At 69.6% G+C, this 16,874-nt stretch overlaps 1 protein-coding gene across 1 annotated transcript in view; it reads left to right on the top strand.

Moving 5' to 3' along the window:
• Positions 1 to 16,874, top strand: part of LOC138756032 (probable carboxypeptidase X1) — a 52,617-nt gene that overhangs the window by 15,902 nt on the left and 19,841 nt on the right. The window contains exons 2-4 of the mRNA XM_069922716.1: positions 13,270 to 13,379; positions 14,383 to 14,522; positions 15,008 to 15,298. Coding sequence (XP_069778817.1) covers positions 13,270 to 13,379; positions 14,383 to 14,522; positions 15,008 to 15,298 — 541 coding nt within the window. The remainder of the gene's footprint in view (positions 1 to 13,269; positions 13,380 to 14,382; positions 14,523 to 15,007; positions 15,299 to 16,874) is intronic.

The following is a 16,874-nucleotide window of genomic DNA, read 5'->3' as shown; positions in this document are numbered from 1 at the left end:
CACCGCGTGGGACGGGTCTGGGACCGGTCACCGCGTGGGACGGCTCAGGGTCCGGTCACCGCGTGGGACGGGTCAGGGACCGGTCACCGCGTGGGACGGGTCAGGGTCCGGTCACCGCGTGGGACGGGTCAGGGTCCGGTCACCGCGTGGGACGGGTCTGGGACCGGTCACCTCGTGGGACGGGTCAGGGTCCGGTCACCGCGTGGGACGGGTCAGGGACCGGTCACCTCGTGGGACGGGTCAGGGTCCGGTCACCGCGTGGGACGGGTCAGGGACCGTCACCTCGTGGGACGGGTCAGGGACCGGTCACCGCGTGGGACGGGTCAGGGTCCGGTCACCGCGTGGGACGGGTCAGGGTCCGGTCACCGCGTGGGACGGGTCAGGGACCGGTCACCTCGTGGGACGGGTCAGGGACCGGTCACCGCGTGGGACGGGTCAGGGTCCGGTCACCGCGTGGGACGGGTCAGGGTCCGGTCACCGCGTGGGACGGGTCAGGGACCGTCACCGCGTGGGACGGGTCAGGGTCCGGTCACCGCGTGGGACGGGTCAGGGTCCGGTCACCGCGTGGGACGGGTCAGGGACCGGTCACCGCGTGGGACGGGTCAGGGACCGGTCACCGCGTGGGACGGGTCAGGGTCCGGTCACCGCGTGGGACGGGTCAGGGACCGGTCACCTCGTGGGACGGGTCAGGGACCGGTCACCGCGTGGGACGGGTCAGGGTCCGGTCACCGCGTGGGACGGGTCAGGGTCCGGTCACCGCGTGGGACGGGTCAGGGACCGGTCACCTCGTGGGACGGGTCAGGGACCGGTCACCCGTGGGACGGGTCAGGGTCCGGTCACCGCGTGGGACGGGTCAGGGTCCGGTCACCGCGTGGGACGGGTCAGGGTCCGGTCACCGCGTGGGACGGGTCAGGGACCGGTCACCTCGTGGGACGGCTCAGGGTCCGGTCACGCGTGGGACGGGTCAGGGTCCGGTCACCGCGTGGGTCGGGTCAGGGTCCGGTCACCGCGTGGGACGGGTCAGGGTCCGGTCACCGCGTGGGACGGGGTCAGGGTCCGGTCACCGCGTGGGACGGGTCAGGGTCTGGTCACCTCGTGGGACGGGTCAGGGTCCGGTCACCGCGTGGGACGGGTCAGGGACCGGTCACCGCGTGGGACGGGTCAGGGGTCCGGTCACCGCGTGGGACGGGTCAGGGACCGGTCACCTCGTGGGACGGTCAGGGTCCGGTCACCGCGTGGGACGGGTCAGGGTCCTGTCACCACGTGGGACGGGTCAGGGACCGGTCACCGCGTGGGACGGGTCAGGGTCCGGTCCACCGCGTGGGACGGGTCAGGGTCCGGTCACCTCGTGGGACGGCTCAGGGTCCGGTCACCGCGTGGGACGGGTCAGGTCCGGTCACCTCGTGGGACGGGTCAGGGTCCGGTGACCGCGTGGGACGGGTCAGGGTCCGGTGACCGCGTGGGACGGGTCAGGGTCCGGTCACCGCGTGGGACGGGTCAGGGACCGGTCACCTCGTGGGACGGGTCAGGGTCCGGTCACCGCGTGGGACGGGTCAGGGGACCGGTCACCGCGTGGGACGGGTCAAGGTCCGGTCACAGCGTGGGACGGGTCAGGGTCCGGTCACCGCGTGGGAAGGGTCAGGGACCGGTCACCGCGTGGGACGGTCAGGGTCCGGACACCGCGTGGGACGGGTCAGGGACCGGTCACCTCGTGGGACGGCTCAGGGTCCGGTCACCGCGTGGGACGGGTCAGGGTCCGGTCACCGCGTGGACGGGTCAGGGTCCGGTCACCGCGTGGGACGGGTCAGGGTCCGGTCACCTCGTGGGACGGGTCAGGGTCCGGTCACCGCGTGGGACGGGTCAGGGACCGGTCACCGCGTGGGACGGGTCAGGGTCCGGTCACCGCGTGGGACGGGTCAGGGACCGGTCATCTCGTGGGACGGGTCAGGGTCCGGTCACCGCGTGGGACGGGTCAGGGTCCGGTCACCGCGTGGGACGGGTCAGGGACCGGTCACCGCGTGGGACGGGTCAGGGTCCGGTCACCGCGTGGGACGGGTCAGGGTCCGGTCACCTCGTGGGACGGCTCAGGGTCCGGTCACCGCGTGGGACGGGTCAGGGTCCGGTCACCTCGTGGGACGGGTCAGGGTCCGGTGACCGCGTGGGACGGGTCAGGTCCGGTCACCGCGTGGGACGGGTCAGGGTCCGGTCACCGCGTGGGACGGGTCAGGGACCGGTCACCTCGTGGGACGGGTCAGGGTCCGGTCACCGCGTGGGACGGGTCAGGGACCGGTCACCGCGTGGGACGGGTCAAGGTCCGGTCACAGCGTGGGACGGGTCAGGGTCCGGTCACCGCGTGGGAAGGGTCAGGGACCGGTCACCGCGTGGGACGGGTCAGGGTCCGGTCACCGCGTGGGACGGGTCAGGGACCGGTCACCTCGTGGGACGGCTCAGGGTCCGGTCACCGCGTGGGACGGGTCAGGGTCCGGTCACCGCGTGGGTCGGGTCAGGGTCCGGTCACCGCGTGGGACGGGTCAGGGTCCGGTCACTGCGTGGGACGGGTCAGGGACCGGTCACTTTGTGGGACGGGTCAGGGACCGGTCACCGCTTGGGACGGGTCAGGAACCGGTCACCTCGTGGGACGGGTCAGGGTCCGGTCACCGCGTGGGACGGGTCAGGGACCGGTCACCTCGTGGGACGGGTCAGGGACCGGTCACCGCGTGGGACGGGTCAGGGTCCGGTCACCGCGTGGGACGGGTCAGGGGTCCGGTCACCGCGTGGGACGGGTCAGGGACCGGTCACCTCGTGGGACGGGTCAGGGACCGGTCACCCATGGGACGGGTCAGGGTCCGGTCACCGCGTAGGACGGGTCAGGGTCCGGTCACCGCGTGGGTCGGGTCAGGGTCCGGTCACCGCGTGGGACGGGTCAGGGACCGGTCACCTCCTGGGACGGGTCAGGGTCCGGTCACCGCGTGGGACGGGTCAGGGTCCGGTCACCGCGTGGGACGGGTCAGGGTCCGGTCACCGCGTGGGACGGGTCTGGGACCGGTCACCTCGTGGGACGGGTCAGGGTCCGGTCACCTCGTGGGTCGGGTCAGTGTCCGGTCACCGCGTGGGACGGGTCAGGGTCCGGTCACCGCGAGGGATGGGTCAGGGTCCGGTCACCTCGTGGGACGGGTCAAGCTCCGGTCACCTCGTGGGAACGGGTCAGGGTCCGGTCACCGCGTGGGACGGCTCAGCGTCCGGTCACCGCGTGGGACGGCTCAGGGTCCGGTCACCGCGTGGGACGGCTGAGGGTCCGGTCACCGCGTGGGACGGCTCAGGGTCCGGTCACCTCGTGGGACGGTTCAGGGTCCGGTCACCGCGTGGGACGGCTCAGGGTCCGGTCACCGCGTGGGACGGCTCAGGGTCCGGTCACCGCGTGGGACGGGTCAGGGTCCGGTCACCGCGTGGGACGCGTCAGGGTACGTTCACCGCGTGGGACGGGTCAGGGTCCGGTCACCGCGTGGGACGGGTCAGGGTCCGGTCACCGCGTGGGACGGGTCAGGGTCCGGTCACCGCGTGGGACGGCTCAGGGTCCGGTCACCGCGTGGGACGGGTCAGGGTCCGGTCACCGCGTGGGACGGCTCAGGGTCCGGTCACCGCGTGGGACGGCTCAGGGTCCGGTCACCGCGTGGGACGGCTCAGGGTCCGGTCACCGCGTGGGACGGCTCAGGGTCCGGTCACCGCGTGGGACGGCTCAGGGTCCGGTCACCGCGTGGGACGGGTCAGGGTCCGGTCACCGCGTGGGACGGCTCAGGGTCCGGTCACCGCGTGGGACGGGTCAGGGTCCGGTCACCGCGTGGGACGGGTCAGGGTCCGGTCACCGCGTGGGACGGGTCAGGGTCCGGTCACCGCGTGGGACGGGTCGGGGTCCGGTCACCGCGTGGGACGTGTCGGGGACCGGTCACCGCGTGGGACGAATCAGGGTCCGGTCACCGCGTGGGACGGCTCAGGGTCCGGTCACCGCGTGGGACGGGTCAGGGTCCGGTCACCGCGTGGGACGGGTCAGGGTCCGGTCACCGCGTGGGACGGGTCAGGGTCCGGTCACCGCGTGGGACGGCTCAGGGTCCGGTCACCGCGTGGGACGGCTCAGGGTCCGGTCACCGCGTGGGACGGCTCAGGGTCCGGTCACCGCGTGGGACGGCTCAGGGTCCGGTCACCGCGTGGGACGGCTCAGGGTCCGGTCACCGCGTGGGACGGCTCAGGGTCCGGTCACCGCGTGGGACGGGTCAGGGTCCGGTCACCGCGTGGGACGGGTCAGGGTCCGGTCACCGCGTGGGACGGGTCAGGGTCCGGTCACCGCGTGGGACGGCTCAGGGTCCGGTCACCGCGTGGGACGGCTCAGGGTCCGGTCACCGCGTGGGACGGGTCAGGGTCCGGTCACCGCGTGGGACGGCTCAGGGTCCGGTCACCGCGTGGGACGGCTCAGGGTCCGGTCACCGCGTGGGACGGCTCAGGGTCCGGTCACCGCGTGGGACGGCTCAGGGTCCGGTCACCGCGTGGGACGGGTCAGGGTCCGGTCACCGCGTGGGACGGGTCAGGTTCCGGTCACCGCGTGGGACGGGTCAGGGTCCGGTCACCGCGTGGGACGGGTCAGGGTCCGGTCACCGCGTGGGACGGGTCAGGGTCCGGTAACCGCGTGGGACGGGTCAGGGTCCGGTCACCGCGTGGGACGGGTCAGGGACCGGTCACCGCGTGGGACGGGTCAGGGTCCGGTCACCGCGTGGGACGGCTCAGGGACCGGTCACCGCGTGGGACGGCTCAGGGACCGGTCACCGCGTGGGACGGGTCAGGGACCGGTCACCGCGTGGGACGGGTCAGGGTCCGGTCACCGCGTGGGACGGGTCAGGGTCCGGTCACCGCGTGAGACGGCTCAGGGTCCGGTCACCGCGTGGGACGGCTCAGGGTCCGGTCACCGCGTGGGACGGCTCAGGGTCCGGTCACCGCGTGGGAAGGGTCAGGGTCCGGTCACCGCGTGGGACGGGTCAGGGTCCGGTCACCGCGTGGGACGGGTCAGGGTCCGGTCACCGCGTGGGACGGGTCAGGGTCCGGTCACCGCGTGGGACGGGTCAGGGTCCGGTCACCTCGTGGGACGGGTCAGGGTCCGGTCACCGCGTGGGACGGGTCAGGGACCGGTCACCTCGTGGGACGGGTCAGGGTCCGGTCACCGCGTGGGACGGGTCAGGGTCCGGTCACCGCGTGGGACGGGTCAGGGTCCGGTCACCGCGTGGGACGGCTCAGGGTCCGGTCACCGCGTGGGACGGGTCAGGGACCGGTCACCGCGTGGGACGGCTCAGGGTCCGGTCACCGCGTGGGACGGGTCAGGGACCGGTCACCGCGTGGGACGGGTCAGGGTCCGGTCACCGCGTGGGACGGGTCAGGGTCCGGTCACCGCGTGGGACGGCTCAGGGTCCGGTCACCGCGTGGGACGGGTCAGGGTCCGGTCACCGCGTGGGACGGCTCAGGGTCCGGTCACCTCGTGGGACGGGTCAGGGACCGGTCACCGCGTGGGACGGCTCAGGGTCCGGTCACCGCGTGGGACGGGTCAGGGTCCGGTCACCGCGTGGGACGGGTCAGGGTCCGGTCACCGCGTGGGACGGGTCAGGGTCCGGTCACCGCGTGGGACGGGTCAGGGTCCGGTCATCGCGTGGGACGGGTCAGGGTCCGGTCACCGCGTGGGACGGGTCAGGGACCGGTCACCTCGTGGGACGGGTCAGGGACCGGTCACCGCGTGGGACGGGTCAGGGTCCGGTCACCGCGTGGGACGGGTCAGGGTCCGGTCACCGCGTGGGACGGGTCTGGGACCGGTCACCGCGTGGGACGGCTCAGGGTCCGGTCACCGCGTGGGACGAGTCAGGGACCGGTCACCGCGTGGGACGGGTCAGGGTCCGGTCACCGCGTGGGACGGGTCAGGGTCTGGTCACCGCGTGGGACGGCTCAGGGTCCGGTCACCGCGTGGGACGGGTCAGGGACCGGTCACCTCGTGGGACGGGTCAGGGTCCGGTCACCGCGTGGGACGGGTCAGGGTCCGGTCACCGCGTGGGACGGCTCAGGGTCCGGTCACCTCGTGGGACGGGTCAGGGTCCGGTCACCGCGTGGGACGGGTCAGGGTCCGGTCACCTCGTGGGGCGGGTCAGGGTCCGGTCACCTCGTGGGACGGGTCAGGGTCCGGTCACCGCTTGGGACGGGTCAGGGACCGGTCACCGCGTGGGACGGCTCAGGGTCCGGTCACCGCGTGGGACGGGTCAGGGTCCGGTCACCGCGTGGGACGGGTCAGGGTCCGGTCACCGCGTGGGACGGGTCAGGGACCGGTCACCGCGTGGGACGGCTCAGGGTCCGGTCACCGCGTGGGACGGCTCAGGGTCCGGTCACCGCGTGGGACGGGTCAGGGACCGGTCACCGCGTTGGACGGGTCAGGGACCGGTCACCGCGTGGGACGGGTCAGGGTCCGGTCACCGCGTGGGACGGGTCAGGGTCCGGTCACCGCGTGGGACGGCTCAGGGTCCGGTCACCGCGTGGGACGGTTCAGGGTCCGGTCACCGCGTGGGACGGGTCAGTGTCCGGTCACCTCGTGGGACGGGTCAGGGTCCGGTCACCTCGTGGGACGGGTCAGGGTCCGGTCACCTCGTGGGTCGGGTCAGGGTCCGGTCACCGCGTTGGACTGGTCAGGGTCCGGTCACCGCGTGGGACGGGTCAGGGTCCGGTCACCTCGTGGGAAGGGTCAGGGTCCGGTCACCTCGTGGGACGGGTCAGGGTCCGGTCACCGCGTGGGACGGCTCAGGGTCCGGTCACCGCGTGGGACGGCTCAGGGTCCGGTCACCGCGTGGGACGGCTCAGGGTCCGGTCACCGCGTGGGACGGGTCATGGTCCGGTCACCGCGTGGGACGGGTCAGGTTCCGGTCACCGCGTGGGACGGGTCAGGGTCCGGTCACCGCGTGGGACGGGTCAGGGTCCGGTCACCGCGTGGGACGGGTCAGGGTCCGGTAACCGCGTGGGACGGGTCAGGGTTCGGTCACCGCGTGGGACGGGTCAGGGACCGGTCACCGCGTGGGACGGGTCAGGGTCCGGTCACCGCGTGGGACGGCTCAGGGACCGGTCACCGCGTGGGACGGCTCAGGGACCGGTCACCGCGTGGGACGGGTCAGGGACCGGTCACCACGTGGGACGGGTCAGGGTCCGGTCACCGCGTGGGACGGGTCAGGGTCCGGTCACCGCGTGAGACGGCTCAGGGTCCGGTCACCGCGTGGGACGGCTCAGGGTCCGGTCACCGCGTGGGACGGCTCAGGGTCCGGTCACCGCGTGGGACGGGTCAGGGTCCGGTCACCGCGTGGGACGGGTCAGGGTCCGGTCACCGCGTGGGACGGGTCAGGGTCCGGTCACCGCGTGTGACGGGTCAGGGACCGGTCACCGCGTGGGACGGCTCAGGGTCCGGTCACCTCGTGGGTCGGGTCAGGGTCCGGTCACCGCGTTGGACTGGTCAGGGTCCGGTCATCGTGTGGGACGGGTCAGGGTCCGGTCACCTCGTGGGACGGGTCAGGGTCCGGTCACCTCGTGGGACGGGTCAGGGTCCGGTCACCGCGTGGGACGGCTCAGGGTCCGGTCACCGCGTGGGACGGGTCAGGGTCCGGTCACCGCGTGGGACGGGTCAGGGTCCGGTCACCGCGTGGGACGGGTCTGGGACCGGTCACCGCGTGGGACGGCTCAGGGTCCGGTCACCGCGTGGGACGGGTCAGGGACCGGTCACCGCGTGGGACGGGTCAGGGTCCGGTCACCGCGTGGGACGGGTCAGGGTCTGGTCACCGCGTGGGACGGCTCAGGGTCCGGTCACCGCGTGGGACGGGTCAGGGACCGGTCACCTCGTGGGACGGGTCAGGGTCCGGTCACCGCGTGGGACGGGTCAGGGTCCGGTCACCGCGTGGGACGGGTCAGGGTCCGGTCACCGCGTGGGACGGCTCAGGGTCCGGTCACCGCGTGGGACGGGTCAGGGTCCGGTCACCGCGTGGGACGGGTCAGGGTCCGGTCACCTCGTGGGACGGGTCAGGGACCGGTCACCGCGTGGGACGGCTCAGGGTCCGGTCACCGCGTGGGACGGGTCAGGGTCCGGTCACCGCGTGGGACGGGTCAGGGTCCGGTCACCGCGTGGGACGGGTCAGGGTCCGGTCACCGCGTGGGACGGGTCAGGGTCCGGTCACCGCGTGGGACGGGTCAGGGTCCGGTCACCGCGTGGGACGGGTCAGGGACCGGTCACCTCGTGGGACGGGTCAGGGACCGGTCACCGCGTGGGACGGGTCAGGGTCCGGTCACCGCGTGGGACGGGTCAGGGTCCGGTCACCGCGTGGGACGGGTCTGGGACCGGTCACCGCGTGGGATGGCTCAGGGTCCGGTCACCGCGTGGGACGGGTCAGGGACCGGTCACCGCGTGGGACGGGTCAGGTCCGGTCACCGCGTGGGACGGGTCAGGGTCCGGTCACCGCGTGGGACGGCTCAGGGTCCGGTCACCGCGTGGGACGGGTCAGGGACCGGTCACCTCGTGGGACGGGTCAGGGTCCGGTCACCGCGTGGGACGGGTCAGGGTCCGGTCACCGCGTGGGACGGCTCAGGGTCCGGTCACCTCGTGGGACGGGTCAGGGTCCGGTCACCGCGTGGGACGGGTCAGGGTCCGGTCACCTCGTGGGGCGGGTCAGGGTCCGGTCACCTCGTGGGATGGGTCAGGGTCCGGTCACCGCTTGGGACGGGTCAGGGTCCGGTCACCGCGTGGGACGGGTCAGGGTCCGGTCACCGCGTGGGACGGGTCAGGGTCCGGTCACCGCGTGGGACGGCTCAGGGTCCGGTCACCGCGTGGGACGGGTCAGGGTCCGGTCACCGCGTGGGACGGCTCAGGGTCCGGTCACCGCGTGGGACGGGTCAGGGTCCGGTCACCGCGTGGGACGGGTCAGGGTCCGGTCACCGCGTGGGACGGGTCAGGGTCCGGTCACCGCGTGTGACGGGTCAGGGACCGGTCACCGCCTGGGACGGCTCAGGGTCCGGTCACCTCGTGGGTCGGGTCAGGGTCCGGTCACCGCGTTGGACTGGTCAGGGTCCGGTCACCGTGTGGGACGGGTCAGGGTCCGGTCACCTCGTGGGACGGGTCAGGGTCCGGTCACCGCGTGTGACGGGTCAGGGACCGGTCACCGCGTGGGACGGCTCAGGGTCCGGTCACCTCGTGGGTCGGGTCAGGGTCCGGTCACCGCGTTGGACTGGTCAGGGTCCGGTCACCGTGTGGGACGGGTCAGGGTCCGGTCACCTCGTGGGACGGGTCAGGGTCCGGTCACCTCGTGGGACGGGTCAGGGTCCGGTCACCGCGTGGGACGGCTCAGGGTCCGGTCACCGCGTGGGACGGCTCAGGGTCCGGTCACCGCGTGGGACGGCTCAGGGTCCGGTCACCGCGTGGGACGGCTCAGGGTCCGGTCACCTCGTGGGACGGCTCAGGGTCCGGTCACCGCGTGGGACGGCTCAGGGTCCGGTCACCGCGTGGGACGGCTCAGGGTCCGGTCACCGCGTGGGACGGCTCAGGGTCCGGTCACCGCGTGGGACGGTCACCGCGTGGGACGGCTCAGGGTCCGGTCACCGCGTGGGACGGGTCAGGGTCCGGTCACCGCGTGGGACGGCTCAGGGTCCGGTCACCGCGTGGGACGGCTCAGGGTCCGGTCACCGCGTGGGACGGCTCAGGGTCCGGTCACCGCGTGGGACGGCTCAGGGTCCGGTCACCGCGTGGGACGGCTCAGGGTCCGGTCACCGCGTGGGACCGGTCAGGGTCCGGTCACCGCGTGGGACGGCTCAGGGTCCGGTCACCGCGTGGGACGGCTCAGGGTCCGGTCACCGCGTGGGACGGCTCAGGGTCCGGTCACCGCGTGGGACGGCTCAGGGTCCGGTCACCGCGTGGGAAGGGTCAGGGTCCGGTCACCGCGTGGGACGGCTCAGGGTCAGGTCACCGCGTGGGAAGGGTCAGGGTCCGGTCACCGCGTGGGACGGCTCAGGGTCCGGTCACCGCGTGGGACGGGTCAGGGTCCGGTCACCGCGTGGGACTGCTCAGGGTCCGGTCACCGCGTGGGACGGCTCAGGGTCCGGTCACCGCGTGGGACGGCTCAGGGTCCGGTCACCGCGTGGGACGGCTCAGGGTCCGGTCACCGCGTGGGACGGCTCAGGGTCCGGTCACCGCGTGGGACGGCTCAGGGTGCGGTCACCGCGTGGGACGGCTCAGGGTCCGGTCACCGCGTGGGACGGCTCAGGGTCCGGTCACCGCGTGGGACGGCTCAGGGTCCGGTCACCGCGTGGGACGGCTCAGGGTCCGGTCACCGCGTGGGACGGCTCAGGGTCCGGTCACCGCGTGGGACGGCTCAGGGTCCGGTCACCGCGTGGGACGGGTCAGGGTCCGGTCACCGCGTGGGACGGGTCAGGGTCCGGTCACCGCGTGGGACGGGTCAGGGTCCGGTCACCGCGTGGGACGGGTCAGGGTCCGGTCACCGCGTGGGACGGGTCAGGGTCCGGTCACCGCGTGGGACGGCTCAGGGTCCGGTCACCGCGTGGGACGGCTCAGGGTCCGGTCACCGCGTGGGACGGCTCAGGGTCCGGTCACCGCGTGGGACGGCTCAGGGTCCGGTCACCGCGTGGGACGGCTCAGGGTCCGGTCACCGCGTGGGACGGCTCAGGGTCCGGTCACCGCGTGGGACGGCTCAGGGTCCGGTCACCGCGTGGGACGGCTCAGGGTCCGGTCACCGCGTGGGACGGGTCAGGGTCCGGTCACCGCGTGGGACGGGTCAGGGTCCGGTCACCGCGTGGGACGGGTCAGGGTCCGGTCACCGCGTGGGACGGGTCAGGGTCCGGTCACCGCGTGGGACGGCTCAGGGTCCGGTCACCGCGTGGGACGGCTCAGGGTCCGGTCACCGCGTGGGACGGCTCAGGGTCCGGTCACCGCGTGGGACGGCTCAGGGTCCGGTCACCGCGTGGGACGGCTCAGGGTCCGGTCACCGCGTGGGACGGCTCAGGGTCCGGTCACCGCGTGGGACGGCTCAGGGTCCGGTCACCGCGTGGGACGGCTCAGGGTCCGGTCACCGCGTGGGACGGCTCAGGGTCCGTTCACCGCGTGGGACGGCTCAGGGTCCGGTCACCGCGTGGGACGGCTCAGGGTCCGGTCACCGCGTGGGACGGGTCAGGGTCCGGTCACCGCGTGGGACGGGTCAGGGTCCGGTCACCGCGTGGGGCGGGTCAGGGTCCGGTCACCGCGTGGGACGGGTCAGGGTCCGGTCACCGCGTGGGGCGGGTCAGGGTCCGGTCACCGCGTGGGGCGGGTCAGGGTCCGGTCACCGCGTGGGGCGGCTCAGGGTCCGGTCACCGCGTGGGACGGCTCAGGGTCCGGTCACCGCGTGGGACGGCTCAGGGTCCGGTCACCGCGTGGGACGGCTCAGGGTCCGGTCACCGCGTGGGACGGCTCAGGGTCCGGTCACCGCGTGGGACGGCTCAGGGTCCGGTCACCGCGTGGGACGGCTCAGGGTCCGGTCACCGCGTGGGACGGCTCAGGGTCCGGTCACCGCGTGGGACGGCTCAGGGTCCGGTCACCGCGTGGGACGGCTCAGGGTCCGGTCACCGCGTGGGACGGCTCAGGGTCCGGTCACCGCGTGGGACGGCTCAGGGTCCGGTCACCGCGTGGGACGGCTCAGGGTCCGGTCACCGCGTGGGACGGCTCAGGGTCCGGTCACCGCGTGGGACGGGTCAGGGTCCGGTCACCGCGTGGGACGGGTCAGGGTCCGGTCACCGCGTGGGACGGCTCAGGGTCCGGTCACCGCGTGGGACGGCTCAGGGTCCGGTCACCGCGTGGGACGGCTCAGGGTCCGGTCACCGCGTGGGACGGCTCAGGGTCCGGTCACCGCGTGGGACGGCTCAGGGTCCGGTCACCGCGTGGGACGGGTCAGGGTCCGTTCACCGCGTGGGATGGCTCAGGGTCCGGTCACCGCGTGGGACGGGTCAGGGTCCGGTCACCTCGTGGGACGGGTCAGGGTCCGGTCACCGCGTGGGACGGGTCAGGGTCCGGTCACCGCGTGGGACGGCTCAGGGTCCGGTCACCGCGTGGGACGGCTCAGGGTCCGGTCACCGCGTGGGACGGCTCAGGGTCCGGTCACCGCGTGGGACGGCTCAGGGTCCGGTCACCGCGTGGGACGGCTCAGGGTCCGGTCACCGCGTGGGACGGCTCAGGGTCCGGTCACCGCGTGGGACGGCTCAGGGTCCGGTCACCGCGTGGGACGGCTCAGGGTCCGGTCACCGCGTGGGACGGCTCAGGGTCCGGTCACCGCGTGGGACGGCTCAGGGTCCGGTCACCGCGTGGGACGGCTCAGGGTCCGGTCACCGCGTGGGACGGCTCAGGGTCCGGTCACCGCGTGGGACGGCTCAGGGTCCGGTCACCGCGTGGGACGGCTCAGGGTCCGTTCACCGCGTGGGACGGCTCAGGGTCCGGTCACCGCGTGGGACGGCTCAGGGTCCGGTCACCGCGTGGGACGGCTCAGGGTCCGGTCACCGCGTGGGACGGCTCAGGGTCCGGTCACCGCGTGGGACGGCTCAGGGTCCGGTCACCGCGTGGGACGGCTCAGGGTCCGGTCACCGCGTGGGACGGCTCAGGGTCCGGTCACCGCGTGGGACGGCTCAGGGTCCGGTCACCGCGTGGGACGGCTCAGGGTCCGGTCACCGCGTGGGACGGCTCAGGGTCCGGTCACCGCGTGGGACGGGTCAGGGACCGGTCACCGCGTGGGACGGGTCAGGGTCCGGTCACCGCGTGGGACGGCTCAGGGTCCGGTCACCGCGTGGGACGGCTCAGGGTCCGGTCACCGCGTGGGACGGCTCAGGGTCCGGTCACCGCGTGGGACGGCTCAGGGTCCGGTCACCGCGTGGGACGGCTCAGGGTCCGGTCACCGCGTTGGACGGCTCAGGGTCCGGTCACCGCGTGGGACGGCTCAGGGTCCGGTCACCGCGTGGGACGGCTCAGGGTCCGGTCACCGCGTGGGACGGCTCAGGGTCCGGTCACCGCGTGGGACGGCTCAGGGTCCGGTCACCGCGTGGGACGGCTCAGGGTCCGGTCACCGTTTCCCTCCAGTAGGGGTCTCTGTCTTTGTTAATGTCCCTGCTGTGTCGTTCGTTCATCTTTGAACTAGTTCGGTTATCTTCGAACTGGCTCGGAACACACTGTCTCCTTTCTCCCCACAGACTGCCCTCCACTCGGCCTTGAGTCGCTGGGTGTGGATGACACACAGCTGAGCGCATCAAGCATGGAGCGTGTGGGCCTGGGTCCTCATCGCGGGCGACTCAATATCCAGGTCAGGTTGGACGCAGTCCCTGAGGTCAATTGCTCCTTCCCCTCCAACACCTCCTGCAGACCCTACCTGCACCCACCTCCTCCTGGAGACCCCACCCTATCCCCACTTGAGAAACCTCACCTTGCTCCGATTGCAAACCTCCGCCAATCTGCCTCCCACCTCTCCGCCAGAGACTCCTACCCTGCTCCCCTCGGCCCCCATCCACCACCAAAACTCCTACCCATTCCCCCACTCCCTACCCCCAGGGACTCACTCTGCCCTCCAGAAACCCAGGAGACCTTCACCCAACCCCCCATCCTAGAGACTCTGCCTTCACCCAGAGAACCCACCCAGGGCCAGACATCCACTTATTCTCGTCCTTGGGGTGAAAGCGCTATTGTCAACTCAGGAGGTCGGGGAATGAGGAGGGGGGGGAGATGAGTTGACATCAGGGGAGGAAGGAAGAGGGGGAGCTGATGGTCGGAGGAGGAGTGGGAGTTGAGGAATTCGGGGGACAGAAGTAGCAAGGATTTGGAGGAGGAAGGTGAACTGGGGGGATCGAGAGTGGAGGGAGGAGGTCAGAGAGTGGAGGGGAATTGTGTGAAAAAGGAGGGGTGTTGGGGTGTCATGGAGCAAGGGGACAAGGTGGGGGTGGCAGATGGAAGGGGTGAGGTGGGGGTGGCGGATGGAAGTGGTGAGGTGGGGGTGGGAGTGAGGTGGAGGATGGAGGGAGCAAGGTATGGGCTGGAGGACAGAGGGGGTGAGGTGGGGGATGTGGAAGTTGGAGGGGGTAAGGTGGGGGATGTGGAGGTTGGAGGGGACGAGGTGGGGGATGTGGAGGATGGAGGGGCGAGGTGGGGGATGTGGAGGATAGAGTTGGAGAGGTGGGACTAAGGAGGATGGGAGGGGGTTGAGGTGGGTGGAGTGGAGGATGCATGGAGTGCGATGTGGTTGGTGTGGCAGATGGTGGGGGTGAGGAATGGAAGGTTGAGGTGCCCAGTATGTGATCCTGTGCCAATTGCAGGCGGGGATCTTCGAACATGATTACTACGATGGCGCCTGGTGTGCAGACCCCCAGGATCCCGACCCTTGGCTCCAGGTCGATGGCCGAAGACTCATCCGCTTCACCGGGGTCATCACCCAGGGCAGGAACTCCATCTGGAGGTGGGACTTCTCCCCCTTCCCCCTCCTCTTTCCCCCTCCCGTTTCCCCCTCCCCCTCCTGTTTTCCCCTCCCCTTCCCGTTTTCTACCCCCTACCGTCCTCCTCTCTATCCCTTCACCCCTCCCTCTCCAAGCCCCTCTCCCCTTTTCAATCCCCTCCCCAACTTTAAGCCCTCCTTTCCCCCACCCCTTTGGCCCATCTCCCACCCCTCTCTCCCTAGAGGGGACGGGAATGATGTGGTTGGAGTCGGGGACCTGTGGGGGAGCGGACTGGTGGGGGGATTGTCTGGTGGGGAGGGGACTTGTTGGGGTCTGGGGCCTGTGGGGGAGGGGACCGGTGGGGGGAGTGTCTGGTGGGAAGGGGACTGGTTGGAGTCGTGGGCCTGTGGACTGGTTGGAGTCGGGGGTCTGTGGGGGGAGGGGACGAGTAGCGTTGGGACCTGTAGGCTGAGCTGCCTACCCTCACTCTCTCTCTCCCCTCCCCCAGCTGGCACTGGGTGACAAGCTACCAGCTGCTCTTCAGCAATGACACCCATACCTGGATCCCGTATGGCGACGGCGACACCGTGAGTCCCACCTCAAACCCTCTCTGCACGACGGCAGGCACCAGACCATTCGCCCATCCACCTTCTGCTGACCACACTCCAATCCACACCAATCCCATTCCCCAGCTCAGTCACAGAATGTGGAACATTCCAGCACAGTACAGGCCCTTCAGCCCACAATGTGGTGCCAACCCATATAAACCTACTCAACAATCTAAACCCTCATCTTCTCATACCTAGAACCCTCTATTTTCTTCCATCCATGTGTCTGTCTAAAAGTCTCTTAAATGCCCCCAATGTTCCAGCCTCCACCACCATCCCCAGCAACGCATTCCGGGCACCCACAACTCTTTGTGTAAAGAAAAACTTATCCCTGACCTCTGCCCTAAACTTCCCTCCCTTCACTTTGTACACATGTCCTCTGGTGTTTCTTGATCCTGCCCTGGGAAACAGGCACTGGACATTCACCCTGTCTATGCCTCTCAGAATCTTGTCCTTCTCTATCAAGTCTCCTCTCATCCTTCTACAGTCCAGAGAGAAAAGTCCCAGCTCTGCTAACCTTGCCTCATAAGATATGTTTCCCAAACCAGGCAACATCCTGGTAAATCTCCTCTGTCCCCTTTCCATAGTTTCCAAATCCTTCCTATAATGAGGCAACCAGAACTGAACACAATATGCTATGTTTCAAGTTATGGGGAAGGATGGGTCTGGGCCTTGGGTTGAGATTCGAAATTGGAGAAAGGTCCATTTTGAGGAAATGAGGAAGGATCTAGAATGCGTGGATTGGGACAAGTTGTTTTCGGGCAAGGATGTGCGAGGTAAGTGGAGGATCTTCAAAGGGAAAATTTTGAGTGTACAGAGTTTGTATGTTCCTGTCAGGATTAAAGGCAAGGTTTGCAGGCAGAGGGAACCTTGGTTTTCAGGGGATATTGGGGATCGGGTTTGGAAGAAGAGAGAGGCGTAGAACAGATAGAGCCAACGTGGAGAAAATGAGGGACTCGAAGAGGATAAAAAAAATGCAAGAAAACCTCAAGAAAGAAATCAGGAAGGAAAAAAGAAGACGTGCGGTTGGTTTGGCAACATCGTGAAGAAAAATCCTCAGGGTTTCTACAGGTATATTAAGAGCAAATGGAGAGTAAGGGATAAAATTGGTCCCGTTGAAGATCAGAGTGGTCGGGTTTGTACGGAGACAAAAGAGATGGGAGAGATCTCACTCAGGAAACAGGCACAAAGTCATGGGAAGTCAGGAAAACAAGCAGTGAGGTCATGGACCCTGTACAGATTAAAGAGAAGGAAGTGCTCGCTGTCTGAAAGCAAATAAGGGTGGATAAATCCCCAGGGCCTGACAAGATATTCCCTCGAACCTTGAGGGAGGCGAGTGTAGAAATTGCAGGGGGTCTGACAGAAATATTTAAAATGTCCTTCGCTGCGGGTGAGGTGCCGGAAGATTGGAGGGGAGCCCACATTGTTCCATTGTTTAAAAAAGGCTCAAAAAGTAATCCTCAAAGTTGTAGGCCAGTGAACCTGACGTCAGTAGTTGATAAATTATTGGAAAGTGTCCTAAGAGATCGGATGTACAATTATTTGGATAGTCAGGGACTGAGAGTCAACATGACTTTGTGTGGGGTAGGTCATGTTTAATCAAGGTTGGGGAGGTCCTAAATGAATACTTTGCCTGATAGAGGGACCTTGGTCAGGCTGAGGTCAGAATAGAATAGGCTTGTGTGCTGGAGCACGAAAGAGGATCTTCTTAAAAATATTAGAATTGTTAAGTCCTTGGAACCAGGCGAAAAATGCACTGAGCTACTA

The sequence above is a fragment of the Narcine bancroftii genome, chromosome 3 (genome assembly GCF_036971445.1).
Source record: "Narcine bancroftii isolate sNarBan1 chromosome 3, sNarBan1.hap1, whole genome shotgun sequence".
In the NCBI taxonomy this organism is placed as follows: Eukaryota; Metazoa; Chordata; class Chondrichthyes; order Torpediniformes; family Narcinidae; genus Narcine; species Narcine bancroftii.
The sequence above is the reverse complement of the archived record's forward strand: the minus strand, read 5'-3'. Positions and strand labels throughout refer to the sequence as shown.